Below are 20,857 nucleotides of genomic sequence, written 5' to 3' on the forward strand. Positions count from 1 at the left end.
GACAGCAGCACCCGGGCTCTGGCATTGTCCCTCAGCTCCTGTTGCCCCGGCAGCCAGCGAGGGGGGACTGGGAATTCTGGCCCACGAGGGGAGGTGGTGGAATCTCGGGATCTCCACAGAGCCTGAGTGGGATGGATGTCTCCATGGGCTGAGGCTCTGTGGATCCTGAACGGGCTGAAGGTCCCCAGATCTCAATTACGCTGAAGCTCCCTGGATCCTGGTCAGGGTGAGACTGCCTGGATCCAAAACAGCTTCAGATCCTGACCAGATTGCGGGTCCCCAGACCCCAAACGGCCTGAAGCCCTGCATCCCCAGCAGGCCGATGTTCCCAGCCCACTCCTACTGTCCCACGATGCTCTGATGGACACGGTGGAGGCTTGTGCCTGCAAGGAGCAGCGTTTGCTGCCCATCCCGGCGGTACCTGCTGCGTTCCAGGGGAACTGCAGAGCTGTGCTGCCCTGGGGCTCAGACACCTCCCCCGAGCCCTCTGGAGCCCTCGGAGCCGAGCTGTGACAGATGGACGGGGTGAGCTGCTCGCAGCACGGCCAGCAGCTCCCGCGGGGATTACGGCTCCCGGAGCCGGCGGTGCCGCAGGGAGGGAGCGGGCACGGCTGGGCTGTGATTAACCGGGTTCATTAACGCCCTCCTGGCCCCGTTCGCCTTCCAATCCCACCCCCTGGCCTTTGCAGCTCCAGCTCCGGCCGGGAAGCGCCAGAGCGGGGTGAGAGTGCTCTCGTTGAGATGCAGAACTGCATTTCTGCCATTTCCAGGAGCCAGGGGACACGGTCGGAGCCAAGGGACCGGGGGGAGGGTGGGTGTGGGTGTGCGTTGGCATTTCAGCCTTCCCTGCCCACTCCCACTCCCTATTCTTCGGTCTCCATGGAGTCCTGAGGGCTTTTTTTGGATGCCCACTGTTGGATCTGCTCTGTTGTTACTATTGCTCTTTGTAGCTGGAAATTTTTAGGACGGAAGGTGTGTGTTATATTTGGGTTGTGCTCCCAGGGTGAAATTCCACCTGGTGACTCCTGTTGGACCTCAGGTGGGTCCCAAACCATGGAGGTGCTGGAGCTGTCAGGGATTAAGAGCTTTGTGAGTGTTAATTCTCCTTTCCCTGCTCGAGAGCAGGAATCACCTCCCTCCTCCAGCTCTGTGTCCCTTGGGAGGAGCTCCTTGGGAAGGCAGCGAGGCTGGAGCTGGGTGAGGCACCAGAGCTCCCAGGAAAGGGAGGCTCAGCTCAGCCTCAGCTCTGACCCAGGGCACACTCTGCTTTGCTCTGCTCTGGAAATCTGGCCCAAAGCTTTTTCCTCCCCTTCCCTTTCCCTTTTTTCCTCCCTTCCCTTTTGGCTCCATCCCGGGATGAGGCTGTCCCCACCTGCCTCCTCAGGGGAGCATTTCCAGCAGCTCAGCAAGAGAGAAAGGCTCGGCGTGGGGGAGTTATATCATTTATATCATTCTTTATATCATCGTTGTTAAGAGTAGCAGGTATTGATGTACAATGCATCTGTCATCTTATTGTGCTTCCTATGAAAATGTGTGTACATAGTACAGATACCGGAGAGAATTCCACACTTTATACACTTGAAGGCATTCAGAGATCAGTAACAGAAAAAAAAATGGCACAAGAACAAGGCCTAAATGCTACTGGATGGGTATCTACACTGGCATGATGCATATAGATATATATATATATATGTACACATATATATATAGTCATATATATTATATATAAGAAATATAAAATGCCGATGACATAACAAAAAAGCGTTTTCTTCCACAGGTGAGCCTCAAGGTCAAATCCCAGCCCCATCTTTAAAAGCTTGAATGGGAAAGAGAAAGAAAGAAAATAAATAAATGAAACGTGATGAAACATTAGGAGAAATCCATAAGAAAATTTATGGATGTGGCCGACCCGTCGTCTTTGGGTGATCGCTGGATACAAAGGACTGACCCCCAGTTCCTAATTTTGGTCAGGAAGCAAATAATAAGAATAAAAATGACAAGAATAAAAAACAAAACTGCAGTTTAGAAAAAAAAATATTACTAAAAAGACTTATTGCAAAAGCTCTTAAAGATAAGTAGCACTTGGGCCCGGGGAGGGCTCTGGCCTGGGGGCTAGGAGACGGGCTCGGGGGGCCAGACAGGGACCCCAGAGGGGACTGGTGGACTCTGACAGGCCTGGGGGGCACTGACCCAGTGGCCACAGACCCCAGCCAGGGCAGGGCTGTGCCAGGGAGGGGCAGCAGAGGTTCTGGGAACCCACAGACACCCCAAACCCCCCGGGGCAGCAGCTTTTGGGGCACAGCGGGGCTGGAGCCCCAGAGCCCCCTGTGAACCCCGAGGGGTTGGGGCTCTGGTGCCTGCCCAGCCACGGTGGTGCCAAGAGGGTGTCCCCAGCTGGGGACAGATGGGACCAGGAGTTTCCTTGTGCCCTTCTCCCCGAGGATGGCCGGGTTTGGGGCCACAGGGTTCCCTGTGGGCAGGAGGGACCGCGGGGCAGTGCTGGAACTGGCCAGGCTGCCCAGAGCCCAGGAGGGGCGGGCAGGGAGGGACAGTGCCCGGTGTCCTCAGGGCCCAGGTGGCACCTCCCAGCTGAGCCCCCTCCGGTGCTCCCGGGGCTGCTCCCGGGGCAGGGCCAAGGGAGACGTTCTGGGCAGGTGGAGCTGCTGCGTCTTCGTGCTGGGGGCGCCCGGGCTGAGGTCCCGGGGGACAGAGGGGCTCTCCAGGGATTCCCAGGCTGCTGCCCTGTGCCGGGCACGCCAGGGGCTCCCCGATGAGCCCCCCAGCAGGCACAGGGGGCCCAGCAGGCGCGGCCAAGGCGTTGGAGTAGGATGAGCATGGAGACGATGGAGGACAGACGGACAGGGCTGTGGATGGAGACTGCGGCCGAACGGCTGCTTCTTCTTGGCTTCTGGGTTTTAGTTAAAAAGGCCGAGGGGAGCCAAGGGGGAGCCGGGGCAGGCCCGTGCCCTGGCCCACTGTGCGTGTCGCTCCCGCTCCGCGGGACGGCCGGGCTGGAGCATCCTGGAGTCTCTGAAGGAGCAGGGCAGGCTCAGAGCAGCTGCCGCGGGGGCTGCGCCAGGGTCTGGCGTTGCCCGACCCCACTGCCCGCCCCGAAATCCGAGGCCGTCGCTCTTGTCCGTGTCCCACCGTGCCGAGGAGCAAAGGCCCCCTAGATGTGTCTCTCCGCTGGCACTGGCAGGGAGAAGGGCAGCTCTCGCAGGGCTTTGGTAGCTCAGGTTGTACATCCAGACGTCGGTTAGCAGGTGAAGTCCTCAAAGGTGCCCCGGGCCGGGTGGTGAGGTAGGATGTTGGCTGCGTACGTCATGCCTGCTGGGTGCCCCCGTATGCTTTCACAGGGATTCTGCAGGATAAATGGGATTTTGGGGCCGCTGCTTTCATCCAGGTTCTTGCAGAGACCCAGTGCCATCCCCCCACAGCATCTCTGCCCGGGCCTTCTGCTCCTTTCCCAGGGGCTCCCCAAAACGGTGGCTCCCCACCCCCGAGCTGCAGGAGGGGACAGGCAGAGGGGACCCTGCTGTGCCCCACACTCACGTGGCGCTTCACGTCGTCCATGCTCAGCGCGACGCCCTTGTCTGTGTTGTTCCTCTTGTGGTTCTTGCGGCACTTGCCCCGCCGGCACAGCCGGTGCTTTATCACCTGCCAGAGCCACGTGTCACCCCCGTGGGGCTCAGGGGTCCCCACGTCCCACACGGGCACAGCCTTGGGATGGAGGAGACACTCACCTCATAGGCGTAGTCAAACAGCTCCAGCACTGTGAGGATGCTGGCCCCAATGAACAGCCCCATCTGCCCTCCAATGTCACCTGCAGAGGAGAGGGAAACCACCAGGGTGGCCTCAGTCCAGAGCTGGGTGGCAGAGGGAGCAGAGAAAGGGGCAGAACTTGTCACCACTGTGACTGGTGCCTGAGGTGCCCTGCTCCACATCTGTGCTCTCAGCTGTTCCTGGTGCCTTGGGAACAGACCATGGTGACAGGGCCAGCACGAGGCCACCTCGCTGGGGGACTCTGGCTGGGGACTGTCACAGGGCTCCCCAGAGCCACCAAGACTCACCCAGCAAACCCGCCACCTCGTACGCCTTCTTCTGCTCAATCGTCTCGTAGTTGAGGGCTTCAAAGAAGATATCCAGCACCAGGATGTTCTCCCTGTGCAGGACAGAAGTGGCATCAGCCTAAGGTTTGGGATGGAGGGACCAGACCCTGCTCCACTGCCGTGGCTGTGGCACCTTACCCGATGTACTGCTCTGACTTGTTGTACTTCTTGGCCAGGTACTTGGCCGAGGCCTTGCTGGGGATCTTGACCATGGAGAGCTCTTTGCCGTAGCGGGTCATGTTGCAGGGCATCTCACAGATGCAGTACTCATTGTCCTTCTCCACCAGGAAATCTGTGCAGGGAGAGAGGGGGATGGCGAGATGGAGAAACCCAAGGGCGCAGCTCCGTCCCACCCCCGGGGCCGGGCAGCCTCACCTAAGGCCGGGTCCGCGCACTCCTTGTACTGCTCCGGGGTGCAGTAAGGGGCATCGCCTGGGGAGACACAGAGCAGGTGTTCCAGGTGGGAGCACAGCGGAGGGCAGGGCCGGGCTGGGCCGGGCACGGGGCTCACCTGGCATGTGCACCATGCGGCAGTTGCAGTTCTCCACCAGGTAGCGGGTCTCGCAGTCGATGCGGCACGCCGTGATGCTGTAGGTGTCGTAGAACTCCGAGTCGCCCGCCACGGCCTTGCAGTCGCCCCAGGGAGGCGGCAGGTAGATGAGCTGGGAGGGGAGAGAAGCCGGCAGTGAGGAGAGAACCCCCTGCAGTTCAGGGACAGGCACCCTCGTGGCACTGGGCCCCAGGACAGGGCCTCCCCTCCATCCAGCGTGGGGACAGGGACACAGCGAGGAGGCTCTGCTCCCACAGCACAGGGTGGGAGGGGACATCCCACACCTGCCCAGTTCCTACCCTCTGCTCCTGGCAGGACACAAAGGTCTGGAAGCCGGGAGCCACCCCGAAGCCCAGCTGGTCGATCAGAGGGGGCTCGTCCTGGCTGTGGATCTGCACCTTGATCCCGGCTTCGAACGAGGTCTCATCTGTGGCAGAGAGAAGTGGGGTGAGCACAGCACTGTCCCTGCTCCGAGGGGCTGTGCTGAGCCTGCTGGGAGAGGGACCACAACTTCTGCCTCCCACACTTCCCCTGGGCCAAGTAATTCATCCATGTGTCCATCTATCTGTCCATCTGTTTGCTGCACCATGTCCTTGCCCCCCACCCCGACCCCCCTGCTCCACACCCAGGAGCGTGGCAGGGAAAGTATTTGACTCTATTTATAAACAAGTGATGGCTGCGTGTCTAAACGATGGGGAGTTGCCATGGCAAAGAGCAAAGACAAGGAGGAAAAGGGAGAGAAAAGAGCAGAAGTGATGAGAAATGGAAGGAGGGAAGAGAAGGGAGCCTCAGGCATGTGGATCTGTGGTCTGGGGAGGTGGGAAGGGGCTGGGGAGGTGAGTAGGGGCTGGACAGCACCCCAGGAGCTGCTGGTGGCTGAGTGGGCCTGCTGGGGCAGTGGGTTACCTGTTTCCCCCCACACTGGCAGGTACTCGTCCTGCTGGATGTCCAACATGATCTCCAGGCCGTTGCCAGTGCCCCCCTTCATGGTGATGAGCCGAGGCTTCCCGTCCTGGCCTGCATTGAAGGTGTAGCACTTCCCATAGCGGGTGAAGACCTGCAGGAGAGGACACAGGGCTGAGGCTGAGGCCCCTCTGTGTGCAGCCACAGCATGGAGCCAGGAGAGCGTCCCCAGCCCCAAAACTCAGCCATCCCAGCCTGGGCATGGTCCGACCTGGGCTCCTGACCCACAGGATCTCTCAGTGCGGGAACTGCCCATCCTGGCCCTGGTAGAGGAGGAGATGTTCCCACAGGGATGGACTCAGAGGAGACGCTGCAGATTACAGCCCCAGAGAGCCCCCGGCAGCTGTGGCTCCCCAAGGTGGTGGCACTCAGCCTGATGCCTGCACCAGCGCCTCCTCCAAGCCCTCCTCCATCCCTGCAGAGGACAGGGCTGGACGGAATCCTGGACCCCCCATCCCTCCTCAGCTGTTCCAGCTCTTGCCTCCAGCAGCCGGCACGGCCCCAAAACCATGGAGCTGCTGCCAGCCTGGGCCAGGGGCATGTGAGGGCAGTGGGCTCACACTACATGGTGCCCCACAAGCCCTGATGGCACCAGGATGGAGGTGCCAGGCACCTCCTCAACAATCACAGCCCCGGAGATATGCTCCATGTCCCACCAGAGCAGCTCCACAGCCGGGGCCATCCCCAGCTCTGGCAGATGGAGCTGAAATATCAGCCAGTCCCTGAGCAAGCTGCAAGGGCACCATCACCTGCCCTGCCTGATCCGACACCGAGCAGCTCCGGAGCCGCTCCCCGTGCCGGGCCACCCTGGGGCTACTCACCGGCGCAAAGTCCCCGGGGCCGCAGCGCTGGCCGCGGTAGCTGCAGCTCAGCAGCATGTCCTCCAGCTGGTGGCAAGTGCGGTTAAAAAACCCGTACAAATTTAGGGGCTCGTCCTCCTCCCAGGGTCCCGGCGGGGCCGGGGTGAAGCCCAGCTCCATCCCAGGCTCGTAGTCCACCAGAGGGGCCAGGTAGAGCAGGTCCTCGTGGCTGAGCTGCGAGAGCCGCACACGGTTGATGTTGCAGAAGGTGACGGCGGGGAAGGTCATCTCGGGGCTGTCCTCCTCGCTGAGCAGCGTGACGTGGTGGTACTCCAGGTAGTAGGCGATGCGGTCGGCCACCTGGTAGAGGAAGACGGAGAGGGAGAGGAGGAAGGCCAGCGCCCACAGCGCCTGCCGGGCGCCCAGGCTGCCTTCCACGAAGATGTGGCTCAGCCCGTGCAGGGTGCAGCTGCTGGCAAAGGCCACGAAGTCTGTGGTTGCCCCTGCGTCCTCCTCGTCCTCGTCATCCTCCTCCTGCCCATACAGGAACTTGTCTGCTTCATCTTCTTCCTTCTCAGTGGCTGCAGCATCTTCTGGTGCTTCCTCACTGGAGAAGGAGATGGTGCAGAATATCTGGAGAGGCATTGCCCAGCCTGGGGGTCCCAGTTGTAGTGTGGAGGTCCTGGCTCTGGTACGGGGGTCTTGGCCCGTGCCCTGCCCCAGCCTGGGGGTCTTCAGTCAGCTCCTCAGTAGAGAGGGGCGGGGAAGAGCAGGGGAGGAGGAAGGGGCAAGTTCAGCGAGGAGAAACGGAGAAGGGAAAAGGAGTGAGACGGGCGGGAGTGAGGGAGAGGAGCAGAGGGATGCTCGGAGCCAGGAGGGTATATCAGGAGCAGGAGGGGAGGAGGAGCGAGGGGCGGTTCCGCGGGCTCCCCGGGCCCCCTGGGACCGGCCGGCTCCGGCTGCCAGGACAGAGCAGAGACATCACCGCCTCCAGAGGCGCCGCAGGAGCTCCCGGGGCCGCCTGGGGGCCGAGGGGCTGCCAGGCTGGGGGCACGCAGTGTGTGCAGGTACCCAGTGCTGTGTCCCCACGCCGTGCCCTCCATCCTGGCGTGCTCCAGCCCTGGCAGCCCGAGCGGCTGCTCCAGCCAGGCCCAGCCCTCCCTCCTGGGTCCCCGGCCGCCTCCAGAGCCGCCGTATGCCAGGCTCTCTGCGCTCATCCCCAGGCCAGCTGGAGCCAGAGGTTTTCCCAAAATGCCCGTGACACTGTGCTGGTTCACTGGTGGTCCAGGTGGGGGGAAGGATGCTGTGCTGTTCTCAGGCTCCTACGATGCTCCTCCTGCCCTGGCAGTGCCCATCCCTGCGGGCTCTTCCCCCTGTGCTGCAGGGCACTGGTGTGTGCACGTGAGAATCCAGCAAATCCAACATTCCCAGTGGTGTGAGGTCTGTCCTCCTCTGAGCAGGGCTGGTCTTGGCTGGATTTGGGTGCTTTCCAGGCAATGAGTCCTTCTGCAGAGTCAGTGCTGGGCATGTCACCTCATGCTTTGGATTCCAGTGGGGCACAGGGAGGCCCCTCTTCCTTCAAGGAATGGCTCCAGGCCATGTGCTGCTGAAACAGCTGGGCTGAGGGTCCCAGGGAGCAGCTCTGGTGCAGGATGCTGGGATGGAGCTGCCGGGAGCATGGGTGTCTCCTCCCTGCAGCAGCGCAGCCCCTTCTCGTGGTTTGCTGTTTTCCTGTACTCAGCACTTCATAAAAGCATCCAGAGACCACAGAGCAATCTCCAGCCCCATCCCGGCACCGGGGGAGAATCTAAATCCGGCAGCACTTGGATGTGCAGGGGCTGGATGGGAGCTTTGGGCTGGTGCCTGGGTGGAGAAGCTCACTCCAAGCCCTCAGTTCAGCTGCTGTGGCTCCTTCCCTGTGCACCCTGCGGGGTTCCTGGCCCCTGAGCACATCCTGGCACACATGGACACCACAAACTGGGAGAACAAATCAGTCAGGAAGTCAGTAAAAATCTGATCTGACACCAGCACAGTTATCAGAGATTCCTGGGCAGGTGATGCTGGTGGAACAGGCACTGGGGATCCCTGCCAGGGGCAGTGATCCATGATGTGACACTGGGGTGTCCCATCCTGGGGCTTCCCAAGCTCAATATTCCCTTCAATAGGGCCCTTGTGTAAGAGGGACACTGGCAGATGCCACTTGGGGACCTGGGAGAAAGAATGGATGACCTTGGGGACGAGCGCCAGAGCCACGGGATGAAATTTCATCAGGCCAAGATCAAGGTTAAACCTTTTGGGAGCATCCCAGAGAATGTGAGATGAAAACTCTGCCTAGAAAAGAGAGTCAGGAAGGTGAATTGGGTGGCTGGGAGCCACCAGGACATGGGGGCCGGGTCACAGGTGCCCCGTGTCTGTGGTGGGGATGAGCTGCAGCCACAGGGCAGGGCTGTAACAGCATCAGGGCTGCTCAGGGCAGAGGTTTGGAAGAGCTGAGCTGGTCCAGCCCTGTGGGAGCAGGCTGGGAATACACTGGGCTGATCCCACACAGGCTGGCACGGAGGATGCTCGGGACAGATAGGAGCTGTCCAGGGTTGGGCTGGGATTTCTGCTGCTCCCAGCTCTGGCACTGGGTTCCTGTGCCATGGCTGTTGGGGCGAGAGGAGAAGGGAAGCAGAATGAAGGGATTGCAGGCTGAGGGGGGTGTTTAGCCCCTCAGGGCTCGGACAGGTGAGCCGTGCTGCCCGGGGCCAGCGGGCTGTCCCTGGTGGTGCGAGCGAGGGGCGGATCCGCTCCCTCGGCGCGGGGAGGTTTAATGTGTCTTCTTGGGAGCGATTGCAGCAGGGAGAGAGAGAGAGAAAGATGCTGTAATGAAAACATTCCATCATCGACTGGGGCCATTAACCTGCTTCGCTCGGCTTAAACAGCTCGCGGGGTGCGCCGGGGCTGGAGCCCAGCAGCAGGGCCCGGCTCCGGTTACCGCCACCTGTCCCAGCGCCGACACCCGAGCCGGGTGAAGGTGACCGGGGACGGCCGCAGCCTGGGGCACGGCGGCACCAGCCAAGGGGAGCGCGTCCTGACCCCCAGACTGGGGACAAAGTGCGGCCGTGTGTTGCAGGCAGGGGGGTGCCGTCCTGGTTTGTGCAAGTTTTGGAGATGCTGGAGGAGTCCTTGGGCTCGTTCCAGCTCCTCCCTCGCCGGGAGTTATTTTTACCCTTTCTCAGGTAAATCTTTGGCGGGGGCGAGGGACGGGGGATGCTATAATTAGCCGTGACATCAGCCCCCGTGGCGGGTGCTGGGGTGATGCCGCCACACCCGAGCCGGCGCTGGGACCGGGGATGCTCCGTGCCCTCCTCCCCGCCCCAGTGAGAGCTGTGGGATGGGAGGAGGAGATGGGTTTTTCCTGCCTCCAGCACCGTGTTTGGCCACTGTCCCGGGGCGGTTCGGCCCCGCTCGCGGCTCTGCGGCTCCTCACGGGCCTGGGAAAGGAGGTTTCCCGGAGCGGGGGAGCACGGAGGCGGCGGGGGGGGAAGCGGGAGCGGGATTTGACGGCAGCAACAGCACATTTCACAGCCTGTCACGCTTTAATGGCAGAGGAGATCAAAGCCGGGATGGAGTTATTCATAGAGATAAACCAATCCCCGAGGAGGCGAGGAGAAAACAACATTGCAAGCTCTGTTATCCCAGGTCTCCGAGCCCCGGGGAGGCTGTCGCCGAAAACGCCCCGGGAGCTGGACCCGCTCGGTTTTGTGACGGGCACTGCCCGTCCCTGCCAAGGACTGGCTGAGCCGGGGCTGAGCTGCCCACGTCATCCCTGGGGGTGCCCGCAGGTCGGAGCTGGCTGCGAGGAAGGGATGGGATGAGGGGTGGGATGAGAGAGCCAAAGCAGCGCGTGGGGGTGGACATTTGGGGCAGACGGAGACCCCACGGCTGGGTTGTCCTGCTCCCACCACGCACCCGGGTGTGTGAATCCAAAGGCAGAAAAATGAGGTTTTCCACGTGTCTTGGCCCAGGGATGTGCTTTGCAGCTCCCGGAGCTGCCAAGATGGTGGTGGAGGCACCGGCAGCGCTGCCACCGCTGCTCCGGGCGGGATGAGCCGCTCTGGGACGGCTCCAGGGCTGCAGATCCCTCCCTGACCCCGGCCAGAGACAGAGCAGAGGCAGCCAAGCAAGGTGGGATTGCCCGGGCAGGCGGGATCTGCGCCGGGACTAATCCTGCACCCCTTATCAGATGCTGCCACCTTGCCTCGGCTCGCTCCGCCAGCCAAGCCGGGCGCAGCTTGTGTTATCCGGCCCTTTATCCCCCAGATTAGACGCTTCACAGTGGATTAGCATGTCACATTCTAATGCAGAAAAATTGATGATTAAAAAGGAGTTTTTCCTCTGTATTATTCCCCACCTCCGCCTCCTCTCCACCCCGTCCCTGCAGGCCCACCAGCCCCAGCCGCGGGCCCCGCTGATGCCGCGGCGCTGGGCGATGCCAGAGTCGCCCCCTGGATCCAACGGGATGGGAAACGGGAAGCCGCAGGTGCCTTTTTCACACCATATCCCGACTGCTTCTGGTGGCGGGGTCCGGTACTCCAGGTGCCTGTGCCATTCCAGCCCCGTGTTCCCAGCTGCAGACTCAGCACCTGCAGCACAGGACTTTAATAAAAAGCACATTATGGTGAGTAATGTGCTAAGTGGACTTCATTATAGAGCCAGGGCCTCCCTGGATCCCGTTGTTCCATATGATTTCATATCAGATGAGCCTTATCTCCTCTCCAAACGCTTCCATTTAAACTCTATTAATCTTTCAAAGCTTTCCTGGGCAAGCTCTTCCCAGCCAGCCCTGCCGGGTGCCGGTGCTGCTGCCCTGAGCACTGAGGCCACCTGCAGCCACGCTGGCCCGGGGTTTCGGGGGGCTCAGCCGGGACCCCCCCGCAGCTCCGTGGGCAGTCCAGCGTGTCCCTGGAGCCTTGGCTGTGATCCACTGTGACGGCTCCGCAGCCGCCGCATCCTCCTCCCCGGGATCTGTTTACGCTCCTATAATTGAACCTGTTTGTAGTGCTGAGAGCTTCCCGGTGATTTCCCCGCTGGCAGTGTCCCTCTGTGCCGTGCAGGGCTCACCAGGACTCCACCAGGACGCGGAGGGTGCTGCCGAGGTGTCGCTAATTCGCGGCATCCGGGATTATTCCCGCCGACCCTGATCCCAGCGCCTTCCCGTGTTTCCTGCCGGTCGCGAATCTCCCGTGAGCAGGTTGTGATTTTTTCCGACATCCTTCACAATCGCTCAGCCGGTTCATGCAGGCAGATCCGAGCCGGCAGTTTTATTGGAGGGGGGAAAAGCCCACGGTGTTCCGGTCTGGTTTCCTTGCTGCTCTCGCTCGCTCCGGCTCCGCACGTATCATGCTTTTCAAATCTAATCTAATCCAAGCAGAGCAGTCACACAGCCCTGGCATGTGGTGCCTCTGGAAGGGTCTCCCTGTCCCTGCCAGGAGAGTGGGGGTTTAAAATCCCTGATAAATCACAGAGTGGGTGGGAACACCCTGCCCCAGCTCCGTCCTTGGGCTGAGAGCGTGGATGCAAACACACCAAACACTCCATACAGAAAAAAACCCCTCCAAAAATAAATAATTGGTTATAATATCCAAGTGTCAGGGCTGTATAAATAAATAAGAGCCAGTGAGGAGCTCCTTGAACCCTGGCTGGAGCAGGAATTGCAGCGCTGCCTCGGGAGCCCTGGCCAAGCTCCACAGGCGATAAAACACAGGTGGCTCTAAACAGCCAGAGATATTAAACTGAGGCAAAAAGGCCATGAGCCAGTTCATTTCCTGGCTCGGGGGATCTGCCCCCTCTAGCATGGCTTCTCCCCACTTGATATCAGGGAGAGAGGGAAAATGGCACCAGCAGGTTCTGGGCAGGTCCTTTGGATCCCTCAGAGAGCACCTTGCTATTGCCCAGCCTAGGGCTGGGAGAAACACCAAAGGGAGGCTGAGGGGAACAGCTTGGAACCCCTCATCTGCTGCTGCTGTCCAGGGCTGTGCTTCCAGCCTTGGATCCCTTGGGACACACGTGCCCTGCTCTCAGCTGTGAAATCCTCACCTCCACTGCGGGCAGATACCACTCGAAAGCCTCCTCATCTCCTTCAGCAGCCACAAATGCCATTACAGCTTATTAATAATCATTAATAATTCATTTGTTAATGAGTCTTTATGTGCAAAGGCATTACAAGAGGAACAGGATTGGCCAGAGGTGCAGCTGAGATGCTCTGAGCTCTTGGCACAACACCTCTGGGTGTGCGTGGTACCTCCAGCTGTGTGCGGCACCTCTGGGTGTGCAAAGTGCTTTGGGGTGTGACATCTCCACCCGTGCAAGGGGCTTTTTGTGTGTGTGACCCCTCTGGGTGTGTGCAGAGCTTTGGGGGTGTGTGACCCCTCTGGGTGTGCACAGTGCTGCTGTGCAGGGGGAGATGCTGGGACTGGGCACGGCCCCTGGGCAGAGCCAGGGACTAAATGACACTGCCTGAGCCTGACCCTGATCCCACAGGTCCTTCTCCTCTAATCCCACCGTTTCCCAGAGCTCTGAGGTGCTGGATGCGCCACTCACAGCTCTAATGAAGTGGCTGTGGGGTGCAGGCACGTGGTGGCCTCTCACCGTGCCACTGTGTTCTCATCCCTCTTGTTCCTGATCCTCTTCTGCCCCATCTTGGCCAAGATCAGTGGTGGTGGGCTCAGTGGGGCTGGTCCCACAGCGCCGGGGCCGTGCTGTCGCTGTCCTGCCGCAGAGGGAGAGTGAGGAGCAGCCAGCTTCCCATGAGAGTCCCATCCACGTTTGTGTCAGTGTGGGGTGAGCAGAACCACAGCCCAGAGCTCCCCTGTTCTGCCTGAGCAGGTCTGGGAATGCTTGGGTGAAGCTGGGACAAGGAGGCAGCTGAGGAGCAACGCCTGAGTGTCTCTGCTCCCTGCCCGAGGGCGAAACAGCTCACGGCTGCTTTCCGGATGATTTCCTTTGAGCAAAATACAGTGATACGGGAAAATCTCCGAGCTGCCGAGCAGAGCTGGGGCACTCCCAACCCGCTGCACTTCCCGGGAGAGCCGAGTCACCACCAGCAAACGGCTGCGGTCCCGTGCGCGGCGGCTCCTCTGCTCCGTCACCTCCGATTATCTCGCCCGTGTCCCGCTGGCTTTGCTTCATTCGTCTGGAAAACGGGGCAGCCTCGAGCGTCAAACCCTGCTGCTGGTCGGCCGCGGAGAGAGGCCGATGTGGGGAAGAGTTTGGGCGGAGTTTGCCGGTGATCCAGGTGAGGATGCTCAGCCGGGCCCCTGGGGACACCACCGGGATGCCCGAGGTGAATCAGTGCCCAGAAACAACGGATACGTGCCAGCAGTTTCCAACGCTTATAAGTTATTTAGGAGCCTGTGTGCCGCTTTAAAAAGTGATTTGCATAAATCACTCGAATGTCTTACAGAATTTGTAAATGCACCGGCTCCGCTGGGGACCGTGGTGGGATCTGCTGGGGCTCGGAATGCTGCTGGGAACCAGCCCCAAACCAGGTCTGGGGCCGGTGGCCGTGCCTGGTGCCCACACGCTGTCCCCAAGTTGTTTTTCCAGAGCCAGATGGACCCATGCGGTTTGTTTATTAACTGTCAAAAGCTCCAGGAAATGTCTGGGTATCAGTAATTCCCGCGCCCGGTCTCTCCAGCTGTGTTGGAGATGCTTCTCACTCCGGCTCCGTGATTATCCACTAACGCTGCACGGCGGGGGAGCTCTGCTCGCCGCGGGGCTCCAGCCTTGTGACTGCCGTGGGGGGCTACGGGGGGCCAGAGCTGCGTTTGGGGCAGGGGCTGGGGCCCGGATCCCGCGGGGCTGAGAGCCAAGGGGAGCAGGGGAGCAGCAGCACCCGCGGCTGAGCCCCCCTGAGCCTGCCCTACTGTGCCCACCCCTCCGAGATCCCACGGGGGCTGCAGGACAGCCCAGTGCCCACCAGCAGGGCAGGTTTGACCCACACAAGGGGTTTTTGTCGGGTTTTTGTCAGGGGGAGAAGCTGCCGTGCTCCTGGGGAGGCAGGAGCAGAGCTCCAGCTACCCACGGCTGGAGCGAGATGGGCTGTGGGACGAGCAGGGAGCCCAGGGGTGCAGAGAGGTTTTGGGGGTGCAGAGGGGCACACACTGGGGTGCAGCAGAGTCTGAGGGGTGCAGCAGGATCTGGAAGTGTCTAGTGGGGTTCACCAAGGCGCAGTGGGGTCAGAAGGAGGGTGGGGAGGCCCAGTAGGGGCAGTGGGGTGCTATGGGCAGCAGGATCTGTTCTCCATCACGGGAGCTCCTGCACTGCCCCGGAGAGGGGAGGAAGGAGGAGAGGAGGAGTGTGGTTGGGGTTTGCTGGGATTGCTGCAGACCCTTCCCGCTCCCTGCCTGGCTCTGGCTCTGTGCACCCGGTGTTTCCAGGGCAGAGGATGCAGAATCCAATGCAAAAGGCAGAGGCATGATCTCCACGTCAAACTCAATTCTCCCCAGTGCCAGCTCAGCCCTGGAGCCTCATGGAAACGGTCCAGAGGTCTTAATCCTCTCCAGCTCATCCAGGCTGTCCCATGCTCACTGCCCAGGGCTCTGGGCTCAGCCACCGTGCCCCAGAGCAGGACAGGGAGCTTGGGATGGGGCTCTCCCTGGGGTGGGTTCACAGGGTGTGAGAAGGAAAAGCTGCAAATTCACATTGTGCCACCCTGGGCACAGCCACTCCTGCCCCCCTGGCTGCACCAACCACCCAAAAGGGGCTTCCCAAGCACGGGGCACCTTCCCGAGGTTGTGCAGCCACAATTCCCATCCTGGGGTGTGGAGAGGAAGCTCATCCTCTGCATTTCTCCTTTTTCTCCGGGATTTGGAGCCCAGAGATGGGAGCCTCTCCCTTGCTGGGTGAGGCGCCATTGCCGTGGGTGTGCGAGGCCCCGGGGGAACCTCGCGGTGAGGGGAGGAAGGAGCAGGAGCCGAGGGGGGGCCGAGAGCTCCCGCAGGGGAGGGAGGACTCCAGCTCATAAATAATGAAGCAGGAAGAGTGAAACATTGATCTGTGCTGCTAATGAGGGTGCCGGGGAGCGTGGCCCCGAAACGGGGCGACAGTGAGGGCGAGCCCCTCCTGCAAAGGGAAACACGTCTGTCCCCTGCCTGCCCCATCCCTGTGCGGGGCTCTGGGCACAGCCCTGGGCACAAGGAAACCTCAGCCCACGTCCCTCAGGGCCATGTCCTGAGGAGGGGTCAAGACTCGCCCCTCAGCTTTGTGTTTGCCTCTCCAGGCTTTGAGGTCATGCCAGGATTTTGGGAAGGAGATCAGGGCACCTCCCTGTGCATCCTTGTCCCTGTCCGGGGCTGCTGCAGGGGGGAGCTCTGGTGGGCACCAAACACTGCCCTGCTGCTGGAGGGGCTGTGAGGAGCCAGGGCAGAGCTGGGGTGGGCCAATTGTCCCCCCTGGTCCTTTTAAAGGGTTCACTCTGCAGTTTGGGATGAGTCTGAGCCTGCTCAGCTCCACTGGGGTGTCCCTGTACCCTGCACACAGCTCGGGGGGGACATGGAGGGGGATGAGCAATGCCAGGACCCCCGATGTGGCTGGTGATGATGTGGGATGAAGGAGGAGGTGGGAAGAGCTCAAATCATCCCAGGATGGGCTCCTCCACAGCCCCCAGCACGAGCCCCTGTGCTGGGGGACCCTGTCCTGGCTGCAGGTGATGCTCTGAGCTGACCTGGGTGGCGAGACCAGCCCACAGCCCCCTGGGCTGCTCCGGGTGGGTGCTCTGGGGGGCACACGGGCGGTGCCCCCAGCACAGGGGGGTCTCTGCTCTGGTGCCGCTGCTCCTCCACCCGGCAGCGGGACCCGGCAGGAGGCGGCTCCTCCTCTGCCTCGTGTCACCCCAGGTATTTCGGCTCCAGCAGCCCCTCATTTGCATTCGCCGCGGCTGCCCCGAGCCCTCCCTTCTGCCGGGGACAGATAAGGCGGCACCGCGGCGTGTCGGGCCCCGGCGCTGCCGCCGCTCCTGTGCGGCCATCGGCATCGCCCCCGGGACCCCCGCCTGCCCCCGGGACCCCTGGCTGGCCCCACTGACCTCCAGGCTGTCCCCACTGACATCCAGGCTGTCCCCATCACCCCCTGGTTGTCCCCATCTGCCCCAGGCTGTGGGGTCTGGGCAGCTCCCAAAGTGCCCCTGGCAGATCCCTCTGGATCAGTGAGGGAACGGGGCCAGCCCTGGATGCAGAAGGGTCCCTGGACACTGAAGAGGCTTCCCACAGTGCCGAGGGGACCCAGGCCCCGTGATGGAAGGTGGGGTCCCACCAGGGCAGCGTGGGCTGATGGTGCAAGCCCGGTTCTGGTCCCCAAGCACCCCCAGCCCAGCCACCAGGCCCAGAGCAGCACCGAGCCCAGCTCAGCCCGTGCAGGGAGCAGCAAGGCAGCAGGAATTTGCTGCTGAGACAGAGTGCCAGGAGCCCATCCCAGCCCCACCACACACAGACCTCCCTGTGCCAGACCCCAAGGAGCAACAGAGATGCAGCAGAGAGCCAGCTTCCTCTAATCAAATCCATTAAATCATCCCAACCTGCTTGCAAGGAATAATCCAGGCAGGAATAACAAACCAGCTGCGAGCCTGTTTGGCTTTTGCCGGTTGAAGGGGATGCAGAACACAGGGATTTGGAACCCAAGAGATGGAGGGAGGCAGCAGGGATGAAGGTCCCTGAGGATGGTTCGGCGCAGAAAACGCGACCGTGCCCTGGCAGGAGCCGGCATCGGAACCGGGCACGGGCTGGAGCTGGCCCTGCTGTCGGCCCTGCTGGAGGGGATCCAGCCCCCTCCGGGCTGCAACGTGCCTCCATTTAACAAATAAACGCCTCATGGCTGACAACAGACACCTGCTCGTGGAAAGAGCCCATGACGGGAATTTAATGCCGATGATTAAAATCACCCGAACTGCGCCGGGACTGGGCCCTGCACACACTGTGTGCTCAGCGTGGGACATGAGGGGGACACCCCTGGGCTGGTGACGAGGATGGGGACCCCGAAGAGCGCAGGGACAGGGGCTCCACGCCGGAGCTGCTCAGGAGCAGCCACCGCGGCTGCCGAATTGATTAGGCAGCCCCCGAATAGCCGGCACTGTTCCGTCCCCAGCTGGATGGGGCCAGGCAGAGCGGGGATAAAGGCTTTATTGTGTGCTGGATCCACCAGCACAAGAACAACCTCCATGGCAGGGCGCAGCACGGAGCCACTGGGACCTGTGTTCCCAAGGGATTCTGCCATCCGTGCTCTCCCTGCTTCTCCACTGGAGCCTCCTCACCATGGCAGCTTCCAGCCCGGCACAACCCTGCTTTGCAGAGCCCGAACGATCCCAGGGAGCTGTGCCCACGTGGGAGCAGCCCACGGAGCTGTACGGAGCCACACGTGCTCCTGGGGACAGCCTGGGCCTTCAAACCCCAACGGCACCCCCTTAGTGACGGTGCTGCCAGTCCCTTCCGAGCTGGGAGGAGGCAGGAGCAGCTACAGGTGGGCAAACACCCTCCTTGCATGGGGGAAAGGTGGCACTGGGCAGGGCCCACAGGTCACTCACCACTTTGAAGTCTTCGGGGGTGCACTGCTCCCCACGGAAGAAGCAGGACAGCAGCATCTCCCTGATGTCGTGGCCAGCCCGGTCGTAAAACTCCAGCATGTTGAAAGGTTTGGGCTTGAAGTTTCGGAAGTTGGCCTTGTCCTGCAGGATTTCCAGCTGCTTCTCATCGGCTGTCTGGATGTCTGGGATCTCGTATCTTGGGGGAAAGAGCAGGGAGAGGCTCAGGCCTGGCTGTGGTGGCTGCTCCCACTGGCAAAGGCCACTTGGGGTTCCCAGCAGCGACCCCGGCATGGGCTCAGCACAGCCCCACCTTGCACGTGGCATTTCCAGAGCATCCAACAGCACAAAGGGGCCCAGAGGCACATGAAAGATGGCAGAAGGATGGATGAGGAGAAGCTGGGCAGTGGCCACCTTCCAAACCCACCCCACTTGTCCCACTGCTGGTCCAGCAGCACCAGCCCTGGTTGAGGCCATCCAGCCACCTGCCCTGAGCCTTTGGTGGCGTCCTGGTGAGGTGGTGGCCTTGCTGGGACAGGGGCTGAATGTTCTGGGTCTCAGCTCTGCTGTCATGCCTGAAAAGCCCTCCCTGGGGCAGGAGTGGGGACAGCAGTGAAGCCTCTTGGCATTGGCATGGGCAGGGAGTGCACCAGGCTACTGACAGTGGCTTGGCAGCACCGAGGAGCCACCACAGCCACAGGTGAGGGGCTTCCCCAGCCCAAGGAATGGCACCATGCTGGGGTCAGTGGCTTCACCTGCTGGCAGCCCTGGCCTCGCTGCATGGGATGGCACCCAGACTTGGCACTGGAGCCAGATGTGCAGGATCAGCCCCACAGGAACCAGGGAGGTGGCCCAGGCCCTGCTGCATGTGCTGCACACTGGGGATGGGAGTTGTGTGTGCTGGAGCCATCTGGGGCAGCCCAGCATGGGAGCCACATGCCCAGGAGCATCAGCAGGACCTGGTGGCTCTCGGCTGCATCCAGACTGACTGAGATGTCACCTGGGGCCGCCTCAAGGCACCAGCACCCACCTGTTATTGAGCAAGGCCAGGAGCTCGCCGGCGTGGTACAGGTCGTTCTTGGTCACTCGGCTGAACCGAAACTCGTTGAGGTTGCAGAAGGTGACGGCGGGGAAGGTGAGCCTGGTGGCTGCCACCTCGTCCAGCTTGGTGACGTGGGGGTACAGGAAGTAGTACTGGATGCGGTTGGTGCAGACCAGGGCGAGCAGGGCCAGCGAGCCCAGGAAGCAAAGTGCCCAGACCACGCGCTTCAGCGAGAGCCGCTCGTACGAGAAGATGTGCGAGAGCCCATGCAGGGTGGAGCTGCTGGCGAAGGCCTGGATGCTCACGGGCTGCCCGCTGTCCACCTCCTCCTCGTCCACTTTCAGGTCCATCATGGTCAGTGCCAGCAGCCCGGGGTGGCCACTCTGCCGAGAAGGGAGCCCGTGGGTGCCTCGTGGGTGCTGTGGGTGCCCAGCCCACGGCGGCCCCGGGCAGGGATGTGCCCGGCAGCGCCCGCCAGGGGCAGATGCTTTGCTGTGCCCTGCTCTTGCCCCCAAGCCTACATATATATATACACACACAGACATGCATATATATATATATATATATATATATATATATATACATAAATACATAAATACATTTATTTGAATGCAGCCTCTTGCATTTCCCCCCCTCCCACCTCCCTGCCCTCCCCATCCCACGGCAGGACTGGGGTGCTGTGCCCACCCCCCCCCCCATCACCATCACCTTATCTCCCCCTCCCCTCCCACCTGCCCCGCTCCCCCTCCACCTCCCACAAATGGCACTGTCGCATCGACAAACAGATGAAGGAATGAAGGATGCAAACCTGGAATCAGGGCCGGCGGCCGTGGCTGGAGCTGGGCTGGTGGTGCTGCCGCTGCGCCGAGGGAGCCGGGCTGGGAACACGGGAGGGAGCGGGAGATGTGCAGGCACCGAGGGTGCTGAGGCACCGAGCCCGGCAGCGGCTGGTGAACCGGAAAAGAAGGGGGGGAATAAAAATAGCCTCGTTGGTACCTTGGTGCAAGCGTGGGAGCGGGGATGCGCCGGGCCCTCGCTCAGCGCCGCGCGGGGGGACCGCAGGCGACCATCGCTGGAGAGGAGGCAGCTGCCGTGTGCGAGGAGATAAGAGGAGGAGAAGGAAGGCGAGCAGGAGGCTGCTTCCCTGCCAAACACATGGATACCTCCCCCTGTGGCTATCTGGGAGCTGGTGATTTCTTCAGATGCATAATCCGCATGAAGTCATTGTCTGAGCGCTGGTGGGGCCGGAGGCCGCGGAGGGGTGAGGGGTGCCGCAGGCCGGTGGGCAGCGAGGAGGAGGAGGAGAAGGAGGAGAAGGAGGAGGAGGAGGAGGAGGAGGAGGAGGAGGAGGAGGAGGAGGAGGGAGAGGCGCAGGAGCGGCGCTCCAGCGATTGCAGGCGCTGGCAGGGGCTGTTGGTGCTGCTGCCGTGTGCATGTGGGTAATGTGTGTGTGCGTGTGCGTGTGCCGCTCCCATCCCCCGCGCCTTCCAGGGATGCTCCGGCTCCTCGCTCCCCGCTCCGCCGGACCCCCCGGCCCCATCCCACAGTCCGGACCCGTCTCTGCCCTGCCACGGCCTCCCCCGCCCTCCAGGCTTCACCCGTGCTGGCCCCAGCGCCGGGGCGGGTGCTGGGACACCCCGGGCTTGGTCCTTTTGGGGGGCACCGGTGGCTTCCAGCCCTTTTCTGGCCGCGGGGCACTCGTGTCCTCGAGTGTCCAGGCGGGCTCACGCCGTGCAGCCCTGCTCTGCTGCCTGTGGCCGGTGCTGTCACGCTTGTCACGATGGATGAAGGGACTGACCCTGCTGGGCCCTCGCCTGCTCAGGACACGCCGCCCCT

General features: G+C 61.8%; 1 protein-coding gene across 2 annotated transcripts; it reads right to left on the minus strand.

Moving 5' to 3' along the window:
• Window positions 1-1,426: 1,426 nt before the first annotated feature.
• On the minus strand, window positions 1,427-20,474 carry ASIC1 (acid sensing ion channel subunit 1). 2 transcript variants are annotated; one of them, XM_071418894.1, is made up of 13 exons: window positions 20,018-20,474; window positions 19,830-19,899; window positions 19,010-19,404; window positions 17,983-18,178; window positions 5,566-5,716; window positions 4,959-5,086; window positions 4,621-4,771; window positions 4,485-4,541; window positions 4,248-4,401; window positions 4,071-4,162; window positions 3,744-3,823; window positions 3,553-3,657; window positions 1,427-3,361 (listed from the first exon to the last, which is right to left on the minus strand). In XM_071418894.1, the coding sequence occupies exons 3-13, from the start codon at window positions 19,372-19,374 to the stop codon at window positions 3,257-3,259; spliced, it is 1,584 nt and encodes a 527-aa protein (XP_071274995.1). In that variant the 5' UTR covers window positions 19,375-19,404; window positions 19,830-19,899; window positions 20,018-20,474; the 3' UTR covers window positions 1,427-3,256. The 2 variants fall into 2 exon arrangements, with proteins under 2 accessions (XP_071274995.1, XP_071274994.1); XM_071418893.1 differs by lacking the exons at window positions 17,983-18,178; window positions 19,010-19,404; window positions 19,830-19,899; window positions 20,018-20,474 and adding an exon at window positions 6,444-7,347.
• Between the last annotated feature and the right edge of the window lie 383 nt (window positions 20,475-20,857).

This window comes from Agelaius tricolor, unplaced genomic scaffold (genome assembly GCF_023055355.1).
Source record: "Agelaius tricolor isolate 1412-34295 unplaced genomic scaffold, bAgeTri1.0.p SCAF_96, whole genome shotgun sequence".
NCBI lineage: Eukaryota > Metazoa > Chordata > Aves > Passeriformes > Icteridae > Agelaius > Agelaius tricolor.

Bases quoted from the DNA above. Each gene is read 5' to 3' on its own strand.
- ASIC1 (XM_071418893.1), bottom strand. From the start codon at position 7,067: ATGCCTCTCCAGATATTCTGCACCATCTCCTTCTCCAGTGAGGAAGCA. The intron at 4,772-4,958 runs GTAGGAACTGGG...CTCCCCTCCCAG, and splicing joins TGTCCTGCCAGGAGCAGAGG to CTCATCTACCTGCCGCCTCC. The intron at 4,163-4,247 runs GTAAGGTGCCAC...TGTCCTGCACAG, and splicing joins AAGTCAGAGCAGTACATCGG to GGAGAACATCCTGGTGCTGG.